The sequence below is a fragment of the Cyanistes caeruleus genome, chromosome 6, assembly GCF_971803275.1.
Source record: "Cyanistes caeruleus chromosome 6, bCyaCae1.hap1.1, whole genome shotgun sequence".
NCBI lineage: Eukaryota > Metazoa > Chordata > Aves > Passeriformes > Paridae > Cyanistes > Cyanistes caeruleus.
Window position 1 is genome coordinate 20195518 of NC_141706.1, and position 17622 is coordinate 20213139.

General features: G+C 40.4%; 1 protein-coding gene and 1 long non-coding RNA gene across 7 annotated transcripts in view; one reads left to right on the plus strand and one right to left on the minus strand.

Moving 5' to 3' along the window:
- The first annotated feature begins 464 nt into the window (after nucleotides 1-464).
- Nucleotides 465-17622, plus strand: part of KCNC1 (potassium voltage-gated channel subfamily C member 1) — a 124645-nt gene continuing 107487 nt past the window's right edge. For all 5 annotated transcript variants that reach the window (XM_023929063.2, XM_023929066.2, XM_023929064.2 and 2 more), the window contains exon 1: nucleotides 465-1137. In XM_023929063.2, coding sequence (XP_023784831.1) covers nucleotides 568-1137 — 570 coding nt within the window. In that variant the 5' untranslated portion in view covers nucleotides 465-567. The remainder of the gene's footprint in view (nucleotides 1138-17622) is intronic.
- The window catches only part of LOC111930809 (uncharacterized), a 73200-nt gene continuing 56878 nt past the window's right edge, over nucleotides 1301-17622 (minus strand). The window contains exons 2-5 of one of the 2 annotated variants that reach the window (XR_015288624.1): nucleotides 16713-16995; nucleotides 12508-12590; nucleotides 5187-5273; nucleotides 1937-2759 (exon numbers count right to left, since the gene is read on the minus strand). This is a non-coding gene — a long non-coding RNA (uncharacterized LOC111930809). Of the gene's footprint in view, nucleotides 2760-5186; nucleotides 5274-12507; nucleotides 12591-16712; nucleotides 16996-17622 lie in introns of both variants that reach the window. The other variant, XR_015288623.1, reaches the window with a different exon arrangement.

A 17622-nucleotide genomic window follows, 5' to 3' on the forward strand; every position in this document is an offset into this window, starting at 1 on the left:
CGCGGCGCTGTCCCTTCAGCACCGGCAGCGCCCCCCGCCCCGCACCGCCGGGAGGGGCGCGGGCACAGCTCCGCGTTCTCCGCGGGGACTGCAGCCAGCACCGGCGCCCCGCAGCCCCGCGCACCTGTGGGCAGCGCCGGTGCCGTGATTTTTCTCCCCCCCACTCCCCCCCTTTTTTTCTCCTTTTTTTTTTTTTTTTTTTTTTTTTTTTCCCTTGTGCTTTTGGCCACGTCCAACCAGGGAAAGGCCCTCCCCCTCCGGCACCGCAGCGCCCGCGCTCCCGGAGCATGGCCCCCCCTGCCCCTGCCCCTCCGCCGCGGCTGCAGCTGCCGCGGACCCCGAGCGTCTGACTCCAGACGGAGGCGGCGCAGCGCCGGGAGCCACCGCCACCGGCATCGCCTCGGAGCGGCCCCGGGGGAGCGGGGCTGGCCGGGGCCGCTCGCCCCCGCGGGCCCGGAGCGGGGCTCGGCTTAGGCACCGACTGCCGCCGAGCAGCCGTCCCCTGACGGGCTTGCTGCCTGCCGTGCTTGCTTGGATGAGTCTGCGACATGCCTAATAAGAGACGAGATGGGCCAGGGCGACGAGAGCGACCGCATTGTGATCAACGTGGGAGGGACTAGGCACCAGACTTACCGCAGCACCCTGCGCACCCTGCCCGGCACGCGGCTGGCCTGGATCGCTGAGCCCGATGCCCACAGCCACTTTGACTATGACCCCCGCACGGATGAGTTTTTCTTTGACCGGCACCCGGGCGTCTTCGCCCACATCCTGAATTACTACCGCACTGGCAAGCTGCACTGCCCCGCGGACGTGTGCGGGCCCCTGTATGAGGAGGAGCTGGCCTTCTGGGGCATCGATGAGACCGATGTGGAGCCCTGCTGCTGGATGACCTACCGGCAGCACCGCGACGCCGAAGAGGCTCTGGACAGCTTTGGTGGGGCGCCTCTGGATAGCAGTGCTGAGGACGGAGACATAGATGGCACCGGAGACTCTGGTGATGGTGAAGATGAGCTGGAGATGACAAAACGCCTAGCACTTAGTGACTCCCCAGATGGCAGGTCTGGGGGCTTCTGGAGACGGTGGCAGCCCCGCATCTGGGCACTCTTTGAGGATCCCTACTCCTCCAGATATGCAAGGGTAAGCTATGCAATCAACAGCCTCATCAAAACACTCAAACTTCCCCGTGGTTCCACTTCCAGCATCACCAGGGTTCTCTCCACTGTCAGAGCAGAGCAGCCATCCGTGTGTGTGGCAATACAAAAACCATGTGGGCTCTGTGGGGATGTAACCCACACGCTCAAGCAGGCCCCATGCATACGAGTAGACGCCAGGGCCCAAGCTTGTGAACTCAGATGTGGGCCTCCAGAGACCCAGTAGTATTTTCTAATAGGCTCCTAAAACTCCTAGAACAGCTTGGGGACAGGTCCCAGTCATGGGCCAGAGAGGTCTCCATTACACCAGATCATTTTCCTCTATGCATAGATTTTTACAGTCAGACATCCCCCAGTGAAGAGAGACACCTTGTCCAGCCCTGTTACAAGCTAATGGCTCTTTACGAGATGGAGGAAGGATTATGGGAGCAGGCAGTCTCAGTGGTACCAGGGGATTTGGAGAGTTTCAGCCTGGACTGGAAAGGAAGTCAGTGCCTTTCTCTTTTCTCATACATACCAAGTTAAATATTTATGAACATGCTTCTCTGAAAATGGGTAATTCAGCTGCTCACTCTGTCTTTTTCCCTTGTGGGAAATGCAAAGTATTAATCAGAGAAAATGGTTTCATTCATGTTGAAGGGACACTGTGTTTGACAGGTTTCTTGCCTGCTACTGAAGGACAGCTCCTCCCCTCCTGGTGCCTGCAGTTGTTTTGGAAAGAGAATGCACACTGGTGCAGTTCACAGAATAGGTGTGGATAAAAATGGTCTGTAACAGTCATCCGATTGCTTCAAGTAGGCACCTCCTCATGCTATGAGGATAATTACATTAATGAGGGCCTGATTCTGCTCCTGAAATCAAAAGTACTGAAAACATTTGCTTTAGGAACAGCAGCAGGATTAACTCCCAAGATAGTCAATTTGATAACTAGGGAAACAGATGGAGGATAGTGCTTTCTTTATATAAAGAAATTGGTTGGCATAGGCTTTACTCTTAAATGGACCTTTGTTCCAGCTTAATTGCTGCCAGCCCTGGGTAGAGATGAGTGGTGCCTTGGTGGGGGAGGGTGATCAGTGTTCCTGAGAAGGATCAAAGAAATGGTATCAGATTAGGGAGAGATTTGGATGGATGGAGGAAAGAGAAGTAGAGGTGCAAGGAGCAAGGAGAGGGGAGCTGGCCATGTATGAATGGGTGGTGGAATAGCAGCTGGCGGAGACTTGGTCTGAGCAGAGATCTCCAGCAGGGAGACACCAGTTCTGCAAACTGAATGAATGGGGAAAGCTGGAGCAGAGCCTGGAATTATATCTTGCTACATTTCTAAAGGTTCTTGTTTGCATATCATTTGGAGACTTCCTCCCTGAACAAAGGAGTTCATACTTTAAATGAATTCCTTTAAACAGCATGGAGGATAAAGGAATAATAGATTCCTTACCACAAGATGAAAAGATGATGCTGTTGTATTGCAGCTTTCAAATCCCTGATTTCTGCCAAGGGAGCATGGAAATGCAAGGCTGTAGGGTATCCTTCAAAATGCTTGGTTTCCATTAATTTAACAAGCCCAGTGTTAGCTGACAATGTGAAAAGCAGATCTCTCTAGTACCCTGGAATCTGTTGGTAAAACACATTTCAAGTGAAAGTAATGTGCTTGTTCAAGATTTTGGGAAGCGGTTCAAAAGCGGTTCAAATGGATAACGTTGTCCCAGTGGAAAGGATACAGAAGTTAAAACACCCTTTTGCTTGGAGGCATTATGATATTTTATGAGAAGGACAAAGATTTATAACCAATACTAGGAGTCTTTGTGATGCACAGGCTGGAATTCTAGAAGGATACAAATTCTCTAAGGGTATTTCGATTTAGCAGTAGTAAATTATAAAATTTGGGTTTGTTGGGAGTGGGTTTTTAGAGTGGATTATGTACCATTTATTCACAATCACTTCTGCATGCCTGTTAGAATTCAACTTCTGATTTACTTCTAACTTGTTCTTTCCTTAAAGGATTGTTAAAATTAGATAAATATGAATACACTGAATATTTTGTGAGTTAAATATGATTCTTTAACTTGTATCTATGGAGATGAAGGCCACATGCACTAATATTTTGCATGAAAGAAAATGGCTTTCCTCATTAACACATGCACACACTGTTCATTAAGAAGACATTATTAAGACACTTAACATTTCCTAATAAAAGCCGTACATTATGGTTATGGATGTAAAAAGAGATGGGAGTTTGATTTATGCTTCTGTAACCTAACACAGACATTGCAGAAAGACCTGAAGCTTACAATAGCTAATTTACAGTAAAATAACTGATAACATCATTAACAAGTGGATTGCATATTAAGGCAATCATTGGTAGAGTCAGGCAACAAATCCACTGTTATCCCACTTCTAATTGAGTGTGCTACTTTTATTTACAAACTGCAATTCAGTTGTGCAAAAATCTAAATTCACATTGCCATTTTGTCAAAAAAAAAAAAAAAAAATCACAATATTTCCTCTTCCTAAATGGAACTGGGACCTGTACCGAGGGTGGTTATTATACACCTTTGATGTTTACATATGGCACCAAAATGCATGTCAAAATAACATCTCAATGTAAGCACCAGTTTACATAACCATTATAGTGTTACACTTGAGCAACTAAAAGGAATACAGTCTCTGAATATTAAGATTAAATGCAAAGCTGCATATCTCTGTATAAAGCAAGATTCTCTGGACTGTATCTGGTATGCTAGATCAGTGAATGTGTAGGAACTGTCTATGAAAAGATCAGCATTTACTCAAATCCAGCCATTCTTGAATTTTGATGGACATTGCTTGCAAATACAAGTACATTTGACTGTTTTTCTTCACCTCCACCTGACTCATACTAAATTACTTCTGATCTCATTGTAGACAGCCAGGGAAGACTGGAAGTGCATTTGTGTATGTCAGGCAAAATCAGCTAACTCTGCAAATTTTGTTTATTTCTTAACTTTGGTTAAGCAAAGCTCCTAGTCACTAATCATTTGTTTTTAGGCCAAACACAGTCAACAGTTGCTTGTTAAAACAATAGTGGCTGATTTTAATTAATTTCAAGTTTTCTCCACGTTAATTTCTTAATAATGTAATTCTTTCTAAAAAGAGGAAACACTTCAAAAATTGCATCATCTTCTATATCTGTAATAAGAAAATATGGTTTGTTTCAAATGACAGACTGCCTTAGACACCTATCTTAGTAAGATAAACAGGTATTATACTTCTCCTTAACCTAAAGAATCCACGTTTGGATATCAGAGGCAAAGTCTAATGCCTAAAGATCTGAACAGAGTGATGAAAAGGTGATGGGAAAGATGTAGGAGGATTGTCAAAAGCATCTGTCCAGACAGCTAAATATCACTGCACACACCTAAACTGAGTTTATTTGATGCTCATTAGAACTGTCATTTTTGTACCATCAGACAACTTTGTAATTTATTTTTTTTCTAAGTAGGCACAAAGGGGAAAATAGAGTCAGCCAGAAAGCGATGCTAAAGCAACAGAGAGTTTCACTGTAATAGAGTTCCTGCCCTCTGTACTTACTAGACTTCATGAATCCCAAACAAAAGTGTGGAAAATATTTTCTTAGCATCCTCTCGCCTTTATATTTATGTCTGGTCATGCTGTCCTTCCACTAGTAAAGCTCCCACTGACTTCCTAGGGAGTTTGGCCTGCAGGTAATCTAACATATTTATTCCCCTTCCTCCTCCTCCTCCTCCACAGCAGGATAAAGTTGTGTTTGTGTTAATTCACATTCCTTGGGTTAGTCAGTGTTTGAGAACAAGGAGCATTCAGCTGAGATTGTGCGCTATTGCTCACATTCAAATTGGACAGTTAAGCTCTTTTAGTGAACCCTCAGGAAAGCTATTGTAGTCCTTCCAAATAAACATTTTTACTGGTTTTAAATAAAAGCTGGTTGGAATCATGTGGAAAGTCCTCAACAGCTTGACTTGCAATCCTGTTATATGCTGTACTGCTTCAATCTGTAAGGGGAAAAGCAAAACTCTCACTTACTTTTCCTTCATGTTTCCCCTTCACATCCTTCACAAAGAAGAATCTGCTTTCCTCAGTGGGTGACTTTTGAAGGACGAGTATCTGACACTGAAAAGGAGACAGGAAAAAGGGATAGTGGTAAAGAGATGAGAAAAAGGTGTTCCCCGGGGATTTCTTCCATCTTTCTTTTGTACATTCAAGAGCATTTCAACCTTGCTGTGTTCATTTAAACTGCTTTTTCTCTATATAAAGTATGGCTCATAGGTATAAAAAGGCTTATGTGTTCCTAATTCCTCAATTACCACACTGTCTTGAGGATTAGAGGCTGGGGTGATTCTGCCTGTTCCTTACCCCTGGCCAGCACAGCTTAGCTCAGGAATTGAGGCAGATATCAGGGAGTGGGAACAGATACTCCCCATCCTTCACAAGGGGAGCTTATTCCACAGATGTGTGACGTGGGACACACTTGGTGCAGGAGCGCTCTGCAGACAGTGGTCTGGAGACTCCCACCAGGCATGAGTAGACAGGGACAGAGGGGATGAGAGCTGCCCCAGTCGCTTTCCTTTATCCTCCTCAGCTCCAAAGGGGCCCCGCTGGAGCTGCTCTCCCACTTGCGCCTTTCTGGAAGGTGTCTCCTGCAGAGGCATATCTAATCCTGCACTGAAGCTGGCTGCAGGAATTCTCACCATATACTTTGACAATTAACAAGACCGCCTAATTTTAACTGCATGCTGCATTACAGATCTGGAAAAATGAGAATCTTTCCACATCAAATGAGGTTTCCCTTGCACTTGTAGTATAATGGAATTACAGTCATCTATTAACTACCATTCTATCATTCATTATTAATATAGTTCCTAAAATTCCTTTTTATTCGTATTTTCTCCCATCAAGGAACGTGTTACTGCAAATCCTTATATAACCCACTAGTGAGCATGGTAGTCTTCTCTGCATCCTGACCAAAGAAACCTTTGCAATGCCAGTTAGAAAGTGTCTACTGCTCCAAGTCCCACATCCAGTCCAGTATCAAATTGGTCATGGTGGGAACAGGTACACAAGTAACTCCTGGGAATTGTCCATCTGAATTCAGAAGTAATATGTTTTTAAACTACCATACACACAAAAAATTAAAACTATCAGAACAGCCATGCAGAATCATGACTTCACCAGTTTTAGCTGTTCAGAAACACACAGGAAGATATGATGTCTGCCCAGAAAATCTTACAATCTCTTTGAAGTCTCGATCTCACAGGGAGATGAGAGAGATGATGTTACCCACCTGACAAATCCATGGCTCCCTAGTACAGTCTTAGCAGTTTGAATTCAAGGACATTTTTAAAATATATTTGCCTATTTCCAATTTTATTTCTATTATTCTAAAACCTTAAAAAAGAACAGCATCTGTTGCCATTTTAATTTATTTTTTTTATCTCACTTAATTTTAATGTTTCTAGGTTACAAAATTTACTTCATTTAGCCAAGACTGTGATTGTATGGATCATACCATCATATGCATACACATATATATGCCTTCCTATTGCTGCCACCTCCTACGATGCTGAGTGGGATTTCCATATGAGGAAGGACTTCAAAATTAAACCACCCCAAAATATTTCTGCAGAAGTAACCGTGGTGCCACTGAAATCCATGTAAATTTAGTGGCTGGGTTCAGAAAGGTATTTGGTCTCTTCTCTCCTTAATCCATCCCTATGTACCTTCAGTTATTTTCTTTGCCCTTCTCCTAACATTTGCTATTTTGGTTTTGGTTTGGGCAAAAAAGGCAACAAAATACTGGTAATTCTCTGTTGGTCTATCATGAGACAAAGGATAAAAAGATCTGTGGATCAATTATAATATTTCTATTTTAGAACTGCTCACAGAAATGTGGTATATTAGACTATACCTAGGAAAAGTATTTGTCCATATTGTTCTTCCCTTCTGCTGTGCAATCTAGCATTTAACAGTATTTGTCTTTGTTATTTGTAAAAATGTGTGTATATTTATGGTAGTACTTTAGTAAAGTCTATACATACTGCCTTTCTCTTAACATAAGGAGAGATGTTAGCAAATCAGCAACAGAGGGCCCAGCCTTACTGTTATTGAAACTCAGCCAAAATTACCACCAGCTTCAAGGATAGAAATGAATTTTCCTGCAGTGTTTCAGGATAACTAATTAACTGCTGTATACTGGTTTTTTTTTTAATAGACACAGTGCATATTTCCATTCCAAAGCACTAAAGTGCAAGAGATCTTAGCAATTTATTAGGAGCATACATATTCAAATACATGTTTTCATAATCTTTTAAAGACATGATCTTCTTTAGCACACTGCATCAAAACATAGAGCTCTAATACTGACAAAGCTCATCAGGATCTTATTGGCATTTTTTACTGCAAAGGACTGTAGAATACATCCCCCTTTAAACCACATGACTTCAATTAATGTTCAACTAAATCATATCCAAGGGCTCTGTTTCGTAATAAAAAGGGCAAGCAGGGATATTCAGATAGAAAAATTGGGCCCTAATTGATAATCAAGCGCATAATTCCTTCTCATGCAAATACAGATGGCAAAACTGAGTTTCCATTTTGTATAAGCTTGATTTTATGAAATTTCCGTACATTCTTGGAGTATAAGACTGATAGAAAAGACATTTTGAAATCTTTGCAATTGTCTTACATTAGCTTCTCAGTTACTATATGCTGAATATGATCTGAGGAAAGAACAGTTTAGAAGGCTGACTTGGCTTTCCCTGCTGAATATTGAATTACATAAATATGTGATTCACTCCAAATGGTACACAGAAGCGGTAGGATCGGATGAAATCAGAGAAATCTATGAATCCATGGAGAACCACCTCCTCCCCCTGGAATATAAACCAAATGCTGTCATTTCTAGAATAATTTTTACATCTCTCTCCTGTGCTCACTAAGTAACCAGATTTTGCTATCTTCACTCCTACTCCCGTAGTGATAGCTTACTCCAGGAATATCCCTGTTTCCTTCAGGCTAAGAACAAGGTACCAACCTAACATGGGTAAAGGTGAAAGGACCAGGCCCTAATTGATTTTAATTTCTTTCTGATAAGATTTATAAAGTGTAACAGAGGCACTAATAAATCATGCAATAAAAATTATGAATAAATCGCGGACCAAGGCTTTTTGCAGTGATTGCTTATGATGTAAGACCCTTTAATGACAGTAAGTTAAAATTGCATTGTAATGGCCTTTTGTAAATGCAATAAATCTCAGGTTTCAGTGCACTGAAGACAGGCAGCAATGTGTGTGCTGCACATGAGCTACCAACACAGGCACACACTGCTGGCACACACTTACATAATTATGTTGATACTTCAGGAGCAGCAGTAAATCTCAGTACTGCTAGATTTACTTTGAAAAATCTTCGGTCACGACCACTGAGGTGTTGTGACTACAAAAAATAGCTTAAAATATCATGCTGGCTTTATACTTGAAAACCTGGGATAGACTGTCCCTTGTAAGAAGTGATAAAACGGATTATTTGGTTTTAAATAGAAAAGGCAAAGCCTTTTTCTACTGAGTGTTATAATTTTCAGAGGCAAGTACAAGCTAAAACATACATTTTTATCTGCACAACCAAATTGATCTTCTCTGAATTTCCTTGATCATCTACCCTTGATCATTCAGAAAAAAAAATTAAATGTACACAGAGATACATCAACAGTTACTTAATAACTGCTTGTTTCTATGGCATCAGAATTTGTCTTGCTGGTCAACTTTGCCCTCAAAAAACATATTCATAAATACAGAAAGATCTGGTCAGCTTGGGTTGCTTATCATTTAACATACCTAAGAAATTTAGATGCAGATTTCCCTTGAAAATTTATTCCAATAGCCCTGTTCTATTTTTCAGTTTGGGCTTCTTGCAATCTTCATTACACTGAATCAGTTGAGAGGTATAGATGGCAGAGGCCAGTTCTGTGATTTATCCATTTATTAATTAGATTAAAACCTTCAGTCAGAATGCTTCGGACTTGATAACAGGCTTCAAAACAAAATGAATAAGAAGAAATCTCTAAAATGCTGAGCACCTACAACCTCCAGCAGAAGGGAGGTGAAGTCCTAGAGTAGAAAAGGACACAGGCAAGAAGCGAACAGACCATCACTAAAATCCCACCCCACCTTGTAGGGCCGTGGTCCCAACTATCACTGATTTTAGTGGGATCCAACCAGAGACCCATGTACATCTATTTCACGCACACCTATTTCAGGTAAAATTTTTCAGGACAAGGACAATTGTGTAATTGCCACAACACGCAATGCAAAAGGGCTTGCCTTCACAGCATCCTTTGATCTCTACTCTAAAAACACCACAACATGATCTCAGCCACATTGTGCTATTCCCGTTTCCCTTTTTAGCATGGATCTCCCCTTCGCTTCTACTGTGGAGTTCTGCAAGAAATCTAGTGACAGTACATCTTAGCACTTCTCAGGAATGTGTCCCGCATAATGCAGAACCGATTTTAACTCAGGATTTTTCAGTAAAGCACTTGTAAGGACAAACCAAGAACAACCTGACTATGCTGTGATAATTTAACCAATAGCCAGACTGCGGCAACTGTGGGGTGGTGTTTGGTTTTCTGATTTTGGGGCAGTAGCAGATCAGCTTGGGTCAGAATTTTGCTTAAACGGTATCAAAATTTAGCATTCTGTTGTTTAGTGTTCAGTTGATAGGAGTTCACTGTCTATCCTACCAAGAAGTCCCTGAGGTGCTAGGGATTTTATTAAAAGACCTAATGTAAATTTCAAAACTGTATAGATTACTTAAAATGTTAGTTATGTCTAAGCAGCAGGAAATCAATAGTGCAAAAGTGCACTGTTCTAAAGAAAGCGTCTTTTGAAGAACCTGCTTTACTAAGCAAAGCAGCTCAGTTTTCACTGTGTCAGTGGCATGGACTACAGGCAAATAAAAAGTTTGAAATTCAGTAAAAATTCTATAGCGTCTTCAACTCCAAACCATAAATTTATCTTCATGTCCATATTGCCATTAGCAATAAGAATGTCTAAAACTGTGCATTTACTGTTCTCAAAAGTTATCTTGGTTGGGACAGGAGGGTAAGTCTTTGTTCTTACTAGGTGATTTTTTAACATTCATTCAGAATATTCCCACATGTCCTCAGATGAATACACAGACCTACATGGTGGAAATTTACTCGAAAGCAAAAAACAAAACCCTAAAAAAGCCCCCAAACCTGAGATTTGGACAAATTATTGCAAACAACTGAATTAATGCAGTTTATGGAGTGAGCATTTGTTAGAAGATTTGGCCAAGGCCCTACTTGCTTGCATGTGTTAGCTCTGAAGGATCCTCTCAGGAAGAGCATCTGCAGCATGCCAATAGTGCAAAGGCAGGTCACACACATTTAGCTCAGCAAACGAACGTTTGCAGTGGACACAAGCACACAAAAACTACATTTTATTAACTCAGTATGGTACATCATTTGGGTGTGTTTCAGCCCCTCTCATTTTCTATGAATTTTACTGTGTGTGAAATCATACAAGATGTTTAGTCATCTTAGTATGTCATTTTCAAAACAGAAAAACAAAATTTCTCAGGTTGCTTGCTTTGCCCTTTTTTCCTCTCTCCCTTACTATGTTTATTTCAGTAGCTACACAATAGAGTTATAATTTCTGTGACACCTCTAAATGCTTGTACTATAAAAACAGCAAGTTAACAACATCTAAGGAAAGGCTTTACACTATACTCAGATGTAGTGTTTTCCAAGCCAACCTGGACTGCAGTAGCAGATCACCCGAGGCTGTGATCCTTCCAAAGGTGCAGTATGTGCCTGAGCTGTGGTGCACAGAGAGCAGGACTTCTCTGTCACCATCTTCTCCATCACTCCTGCATCCAGGAAATCTAGCAGTTGCTTCCTACATCTTCACTTCTGAGGGCAGACTCATGAAAGAGTGTCACCATGTAAGCTCGAACTTGGAATTCCCAAAACACTAATCCTGCATTTGTAACTTTTTTAAATGCATATTAAAATTTCCCAGTGCCTACAGCATTGTTTCTGTACATGTACCCAAAACTGCCTTAGTATTGTTAGCAACCACCTCATATCAAAACCTTGTTGATGCCCATAATTTTCCTCCTCTAATAGGAAAGGTCCATTAAATGTACGTGTCAAACACATGCTGAATATAAGCTGTTTTAAAAGACATACTCAAAAAATCCATGCGATATTTGTAGTATGAATCAGTTCCCTGGACACAATGATCTAGTGGCTATTGGTTTTTGCTTAGAATGTGAAATTTCAAATTTAGTATTTTCCTCCCACTGCATGATTTTAAATTTTCATCCATCTCTGCTCAGGAGCCCTCCTCACTTCACAAAGCTGCATAACACAGACAGTTACTGAAGTTAATCCAATTTGCACAGCATGAGGAGTTAACAAACCATTATACTGGAAAGATGGCAAAGCAGCATTTCCCAATAATGTGGAAGTAAGAGGCTGTTCCTATGTAGTAATTCTGGGCCCCAGAATTCAGCAAGATCAATAGTAGAAAACAGATATACGTAGTGGCATCATCAGAGACAGTCTAATGTTGGCATATGACAAGACTTGTATTTTTCTTTTCACTCATTTGTTGGAAGCCAGTTCCTGGTAGGAAATAACCATATGTTGTCCTCATGCACTGCACTCCAGGGTGAGCCACACACAATGATTTAGGGATCTCTGTGTAGCCCCTATGGAAAGGAATGGGCAATATGCACAAGAAAGTAGGAGATGCTATGCAGAAGTAGATGATATGCAGAATTATAGAGGACTTCTACACCCCACAGCCTGAGCAGTTTGGCCATGCTGCAAAACGAGCTCCAAAGTCAGTCTGAGGACACATCACATAATTTGTTTTGAAAAGACCTACGTTTCCCACGGCTATCAATCTGTCACCTTTCAGTCATGCCATGGAAATACAAGCATTCTTAAAATCTCTGAAGGTTGCCTTTTCATCAATATTTTAACATAAACATTCTTTTAATTTAAATGGAGATTGATCACTTACATTTTATTACTTTTTAATAAAACCACATTATCACCATTAAAGGAAAGTGATCTCAGTGAAACTATTGCCAGGATAAATTTAACTTGGAAAAGCACTAGAACAAGTCTTTGCTAGATCAGAGCCTTTTACAAGCATATATGCTTAGTTGTGGTTTTAACAACCAACACACAAGTGATCAATGGGCATTCTACCTATTGCATTCGCTGCTTTCACGATACACTTAAAACTAGTCCAAAAAGTCTTACTGGAAACTGTGAAGAGTATATTGTTAAATATCCCTCTCTGCTGTAACTTACCTTATATAGGAAGGCTTGCCAGGGGCGCTAATGAAGCGGAGACAGTTTTGCAGTTTTACCATCTGTTATCAAATATACTCCTGCTGTAACAGAAACACAATTGTAATAGAATTTAGAAGTGACAAACATTGGAAATTTTTTTTTTTTTCAGTGTTTAAATAGCTTTGCTGCATAGCCTAAAGAACAAAGTGTTTGGACAATTAATAAAACATCTCAGGACTGCTCTAATTAAAAAACAAGATTCAGCAAAAGAATAGTGATAGAGTTGAACACAACCACAACACAACAGAGAGGTATAAATAAGAAAGTACATTATTCCAAAGCCTTCAGGTTTAGACTTTAATTCAGAATAACACACCCTATTTTTATATCCTACAGAAAAAAAAGTCAACAAAAAATACCCATTTGAAATGTGAATGTCATTGAAAAATTTAAAAATGCTCCATCTACACTAGCTAATACGTGATGATTGTAGAGTGCTTCAGAACTGCATCCTCCTAACCCTCCTTCTGTCTGAAGCAAGGATCTTTGGGGTAAAAACTCCAAAGAACACTACAGTTTAGCTTCACTTGTGTGCACTGGACTAAAAATGAACACTTAATATTTATGTGAATCATTGTCAGTGTCAAGTGAGATGAAGCTTATAAAAATAGGTCCAAATCAGGGAATGAGTTTTAAGACTCAGGGAATGAGTTTTAAGAGGTAAATGCCTCTTTACGTACGGTATTATTTATAGATATTTTTTAATCTGTTCTGTCATCTTGTCTCTTAAATTATTAGAAAGTAAGAAAGAAGGAACTACAGCAAATGTAGATGAAAGAGAAATCTTACTGGCAACCATGGCAGGAATATGAGCAAAAGCCAGGAAGTTTAAAGATGTGCTCCTAAGCCCCCTGCTTTCTGAAAATAATTCCAGCCTATATTGCAATTAAATATGCACTTTTTTAAACTAACTGTGCTGTCGAAATAGGAGGAATGGTACTTTCAAGACTCTCTGGCATCCAGAAGACTTGCTGCCACATCTGAAAACAAGCTAATCACAAGCCAGTTTCAGGCATTGGGCTAAGTCTGGTCCCCATGGTCTCGTGAAGATTTTGACATCCTACATTAATCAAAGTCCCCTCTAGATATAAATGCTGAGCTCACCATGGCCACAACAGAAGTTTCAGCATTGGATCCCAGTTTTTTTAGCTCCCTGAGAAGTCAGTGGCAGCTGCAGATGGTCCCCAAGTTGATCTCCAAAGGTTCAAACTGGTAAAAACTTAAAATGTCATTGTGCTAGCTTTGTAAATCTATTTATCATCATCTCATAAGGTGGCTACTAATACTGCCCTGCATCAACAAGGTTCTCTGAGTCTTAACCATTTGTGAAAATACTTCAAGAAGCTGCTGCAAAAAGGACAACAATATCAGAAATATGATTAGAATTTGAAGCAAGTATTTGACATTGAAAGGCAAAATACTCAGGACAATTAGGATGCAGGTCACCTTGTAAGAAAATTCAAGGGAACGGGGCACATCCACAAGGTTTCTGCTGGGCTTTTGCAAACAGGGGAATGTTATGTTTCACATGTAGGAATCTGGGGAGGTCATACTTTCCTTCTGCTAGCAGGTGCAGAACTCTCCTTTGAAGCAATTGGAGCCATTTCTTCCTTTATTACATTATACATTACACAACCTCTATCAGACAGGAAATAAAACTGGGTAAAGCAGGCAAGCTGCTCTCTTCCCTGGGTCAACATGGTTATGGAATACTGCACAGGGGGAATGTATTTCCATAGGCTTTTGCTTTGACCATTCAGGTATCATTTTTATAAGCATAAGAAGTGGTTTTTGTACTCTTCATCCAGGTAGGATTTCAACATAGCTGTGTGTCTGCTGAGAACAACACACAGAGCTGCTCTTTGATTTGAAGGCATTTCTTGCAAATATAAGCTTTTCCTGCTCTTGACTTCAATAGCAAGATCTAATTCAGACCAGCGAGAAATTGCATCTAATATTTATGTTCTAATTGTCCTAAATCTATTTTAGAAGTGAGATGTATGTGTTTGCAGGCACAAGATTTGCTGTAAATTTAAGTAGAGGTCGTAAATGTGAATGTTAGGAATAATTGCCTTTTTTTTATTGCCACGAGGATATCTGAGGATATTGTTCATCCCAGTAGTCAACCAGGTTTTATTTAGCAATATCAGTCTAACAGATGCAATTTCCACTTATGATAACTGTGGGCACATCATTCATTTTAGTAACTGCAAAACTTATAGTAGAAATACTTTTCTGTACTTCCCTTGTTCCTCAATTTGACAACTGCAGAAAATAAAAAAAATAAAAAGAAAAGAGATTTCTGCTATGAGCTTGTACAGCTGTCCAACTGCTTGTACAACTTGCACAGTTGTTTATTCTAAAGATCTGTAATGTACACAGATGGCAAAAGGCTTACAAATACATCCAGAAATTATGTGTGAAAACTGCATTCATAAGTCATGCTCTGTGTTTATTGAGAGACCAGAAACTGTATTTTGACAGGAATATCAATAAGGACTTGGATTCAAATGAAAAAAAAATATTTTCCATTTACTACGTACACTGCATAGGATACTAGCTGTAATCAAGAAAAATTTCAGGATGGCATGAAGCTCTCAAGCTGCATAATTCCAAATAATGCTCTGTGGAATCCTACTATTAAAATGCCCACAAGCCACAAAAATGCTTTTAAGTCAACTCAGTAGCCCAAATTACAAATTCTAGTTAACAAAATTCACCACAGGCTCGCAGCTTAGGGTAGAATATATTCTTTTTTTAAGTACATCTGTCTTTGTCAAAATGCTTAGTGGTCACTCATGGTTTTCAGTCTCCCATTATACTGAAGCAGAAACTTTTTTTTTTTTTTTTAAACACACAGAAAGACATGAGGCTTAAGTCACCATGCTTGTCACCAGCCTCTCTAACATTTATTGCACAAGGTTGTCTTTCCAGTTCAGCTACTCATGAGAGTGGCAAGGAAGGGAAACCATCCATGACTTGATCTTTCGGAGGTTTATATTTTTGGAAGTTTTGCAGATGATGTTTGGGAATATACAATACACAGACATTTTGGCTAAGAAAAAATATTTTATGTACCCCAGTTTCAGATTTAGGGCTGGACAAATAAATGTAGATATATTTTGGCAACAAAATATTTTTTCTCCAATTTCTCCCCCTCCTCTCAAATAATACTTATTAAAAGCTTCACCCTTTTCTCCATAAGAAAAATCCCAAAGTTTCTCTTCTCTTGTCAATATTAATTTCTTTTTCTCCCCTCACACTGACTTAATAAAAAAGTGAAAATGAAAATGGTAGTCAGAGAAAAAAGAACAAAGCAACAGAATTTAAAGGGGACTGCCAGGAGATAAAAAGGAAATAAGTGTCTACACAATATTTTGCTAAAATCTGTAGGTAAGAAAAAAACATTGCTTGTTTGAAGTCTGAAGGACAAATATGACAAACCTTGTTGAATAGTCTCAAGGAAAAAAGGATCTCTTTTTTCCAAATTTCCATTGAGTTACTTACCAATACACATCCATCTTCTTGCACTCTTTTATCTTGATTGAGGTGAGGGGTTTTTGTTTGGTTAGTTTTAAATTAGTTGGGAATGATTCTCAACCTGGCATTGTGGTTTTTTAGCCTTTTCTGGACACAAAAATATGCTCTTGTCCTTCTGATAGCTCCTCTTTCACCCAGAGTTCGTGGCACCAGTTCTGGGTTTTAAACCACATTTTAATCACTGGTGAATAGCTGCTCTCCTGCTCACAGAGCATGGGATGCTATGCAGTGGAGAAACTGCAGTCACCATCAGACGTGAGAAGGACACTCCTGAAGTGGAACTGCAGAAAATAGTGGTTGCAATGTAAGCAGTGAGAAGGCAAATGCCTGGAGGAGGATATATCTCCTAGAAATAGGAGATGGAAGGAGTCTTCAGAACTAGAAAAACAAATCACTGTAGGGGGAGGGAAGTCTCACTCCTCAGTGTTCACTGGACATTAAGGGACAAATAGAGTTAGGACCCTGGAAAAGGAGCACAGGATGACAAATCAGCAGCTTGCTAGTAGAGAAAGACAGTTAGGAGCTTGAAATCTCAGACTGTGGCCACTTAGAGCAATTCATTTTTCAGCAAGGTGAGAACAAGCTAGTCAGAATAATTCAAGTGAGTTAGCAATATGCAGTACCTTCTGCATGTGCCGCAAGCACGAAAACAGCCCTCACGAGGGCCCCAGGAGCCCAGGGGTTTGCAGTAAGAGACTTCGTGGTCAAAAGAGTAGATTTTGCTGTTGCAAGTTTGCTAAAGAATAAAAAAGGGCTAGGCTCCACGTGAAAAGCTTCATGTATTGTGACCAGCGCTAATTCTGGAGAACCCTTTGCTGTAGGGACACGTGAGGATTTTGGACAGCGTGTTCTGATGCACTCATTTTCTTCAGTGAAGGTCAGACACCTTGATGGCTGGCACAAGAGCTGGGCAGGATAAAAAAAAAATATAGAGAAAGAGGCCAAATTAATTTCCTTAAGAGCTCTAGAGTGAATATTTCAGCATTCCAACCTAGCCAAACTATCTTCTCCACTCAGGAGTCCGGCCCAAGAATTATTCACCACACATACAGACTCTTTTCAGCTGTGATCCAAGATTAAATGGGATTTCAGGAGAAAACAACTGGCTTAATATATATAGGGCACTTGTGGAAGTGAAAGCATGCCACAGGCACTTGCTCTGTTAGACAAAAAGATGCTGTGCTGGTTCCAGCAGTGGTCTTCATACAGGAATTATTCTGAGGGTGATTCTCACACACCTCTTTGCCCTTGCTTGATCACATCAATTAAAAAAAAAAAAAAAAAAAAGGGATCTAGAAAAAATGAGCAATCTTTAATTGAGAATATTTGCTGTTTAATGAAAAGCTGTGGCTTCTCAATGTATTCTGTTCACTGAGGACTCCAGTATGAAAATAGGTGTAAGATTTAGTGCAGATACAGTGATGGAGCTGAAGCAACAAGGAGATAAGGTGGCAAACAAAAGTGTTACAATCTTATTTGGGAAGCCCAGAAATGCACCAGCTCTTGATATGACTTCAAATGAGACTTCTGGCA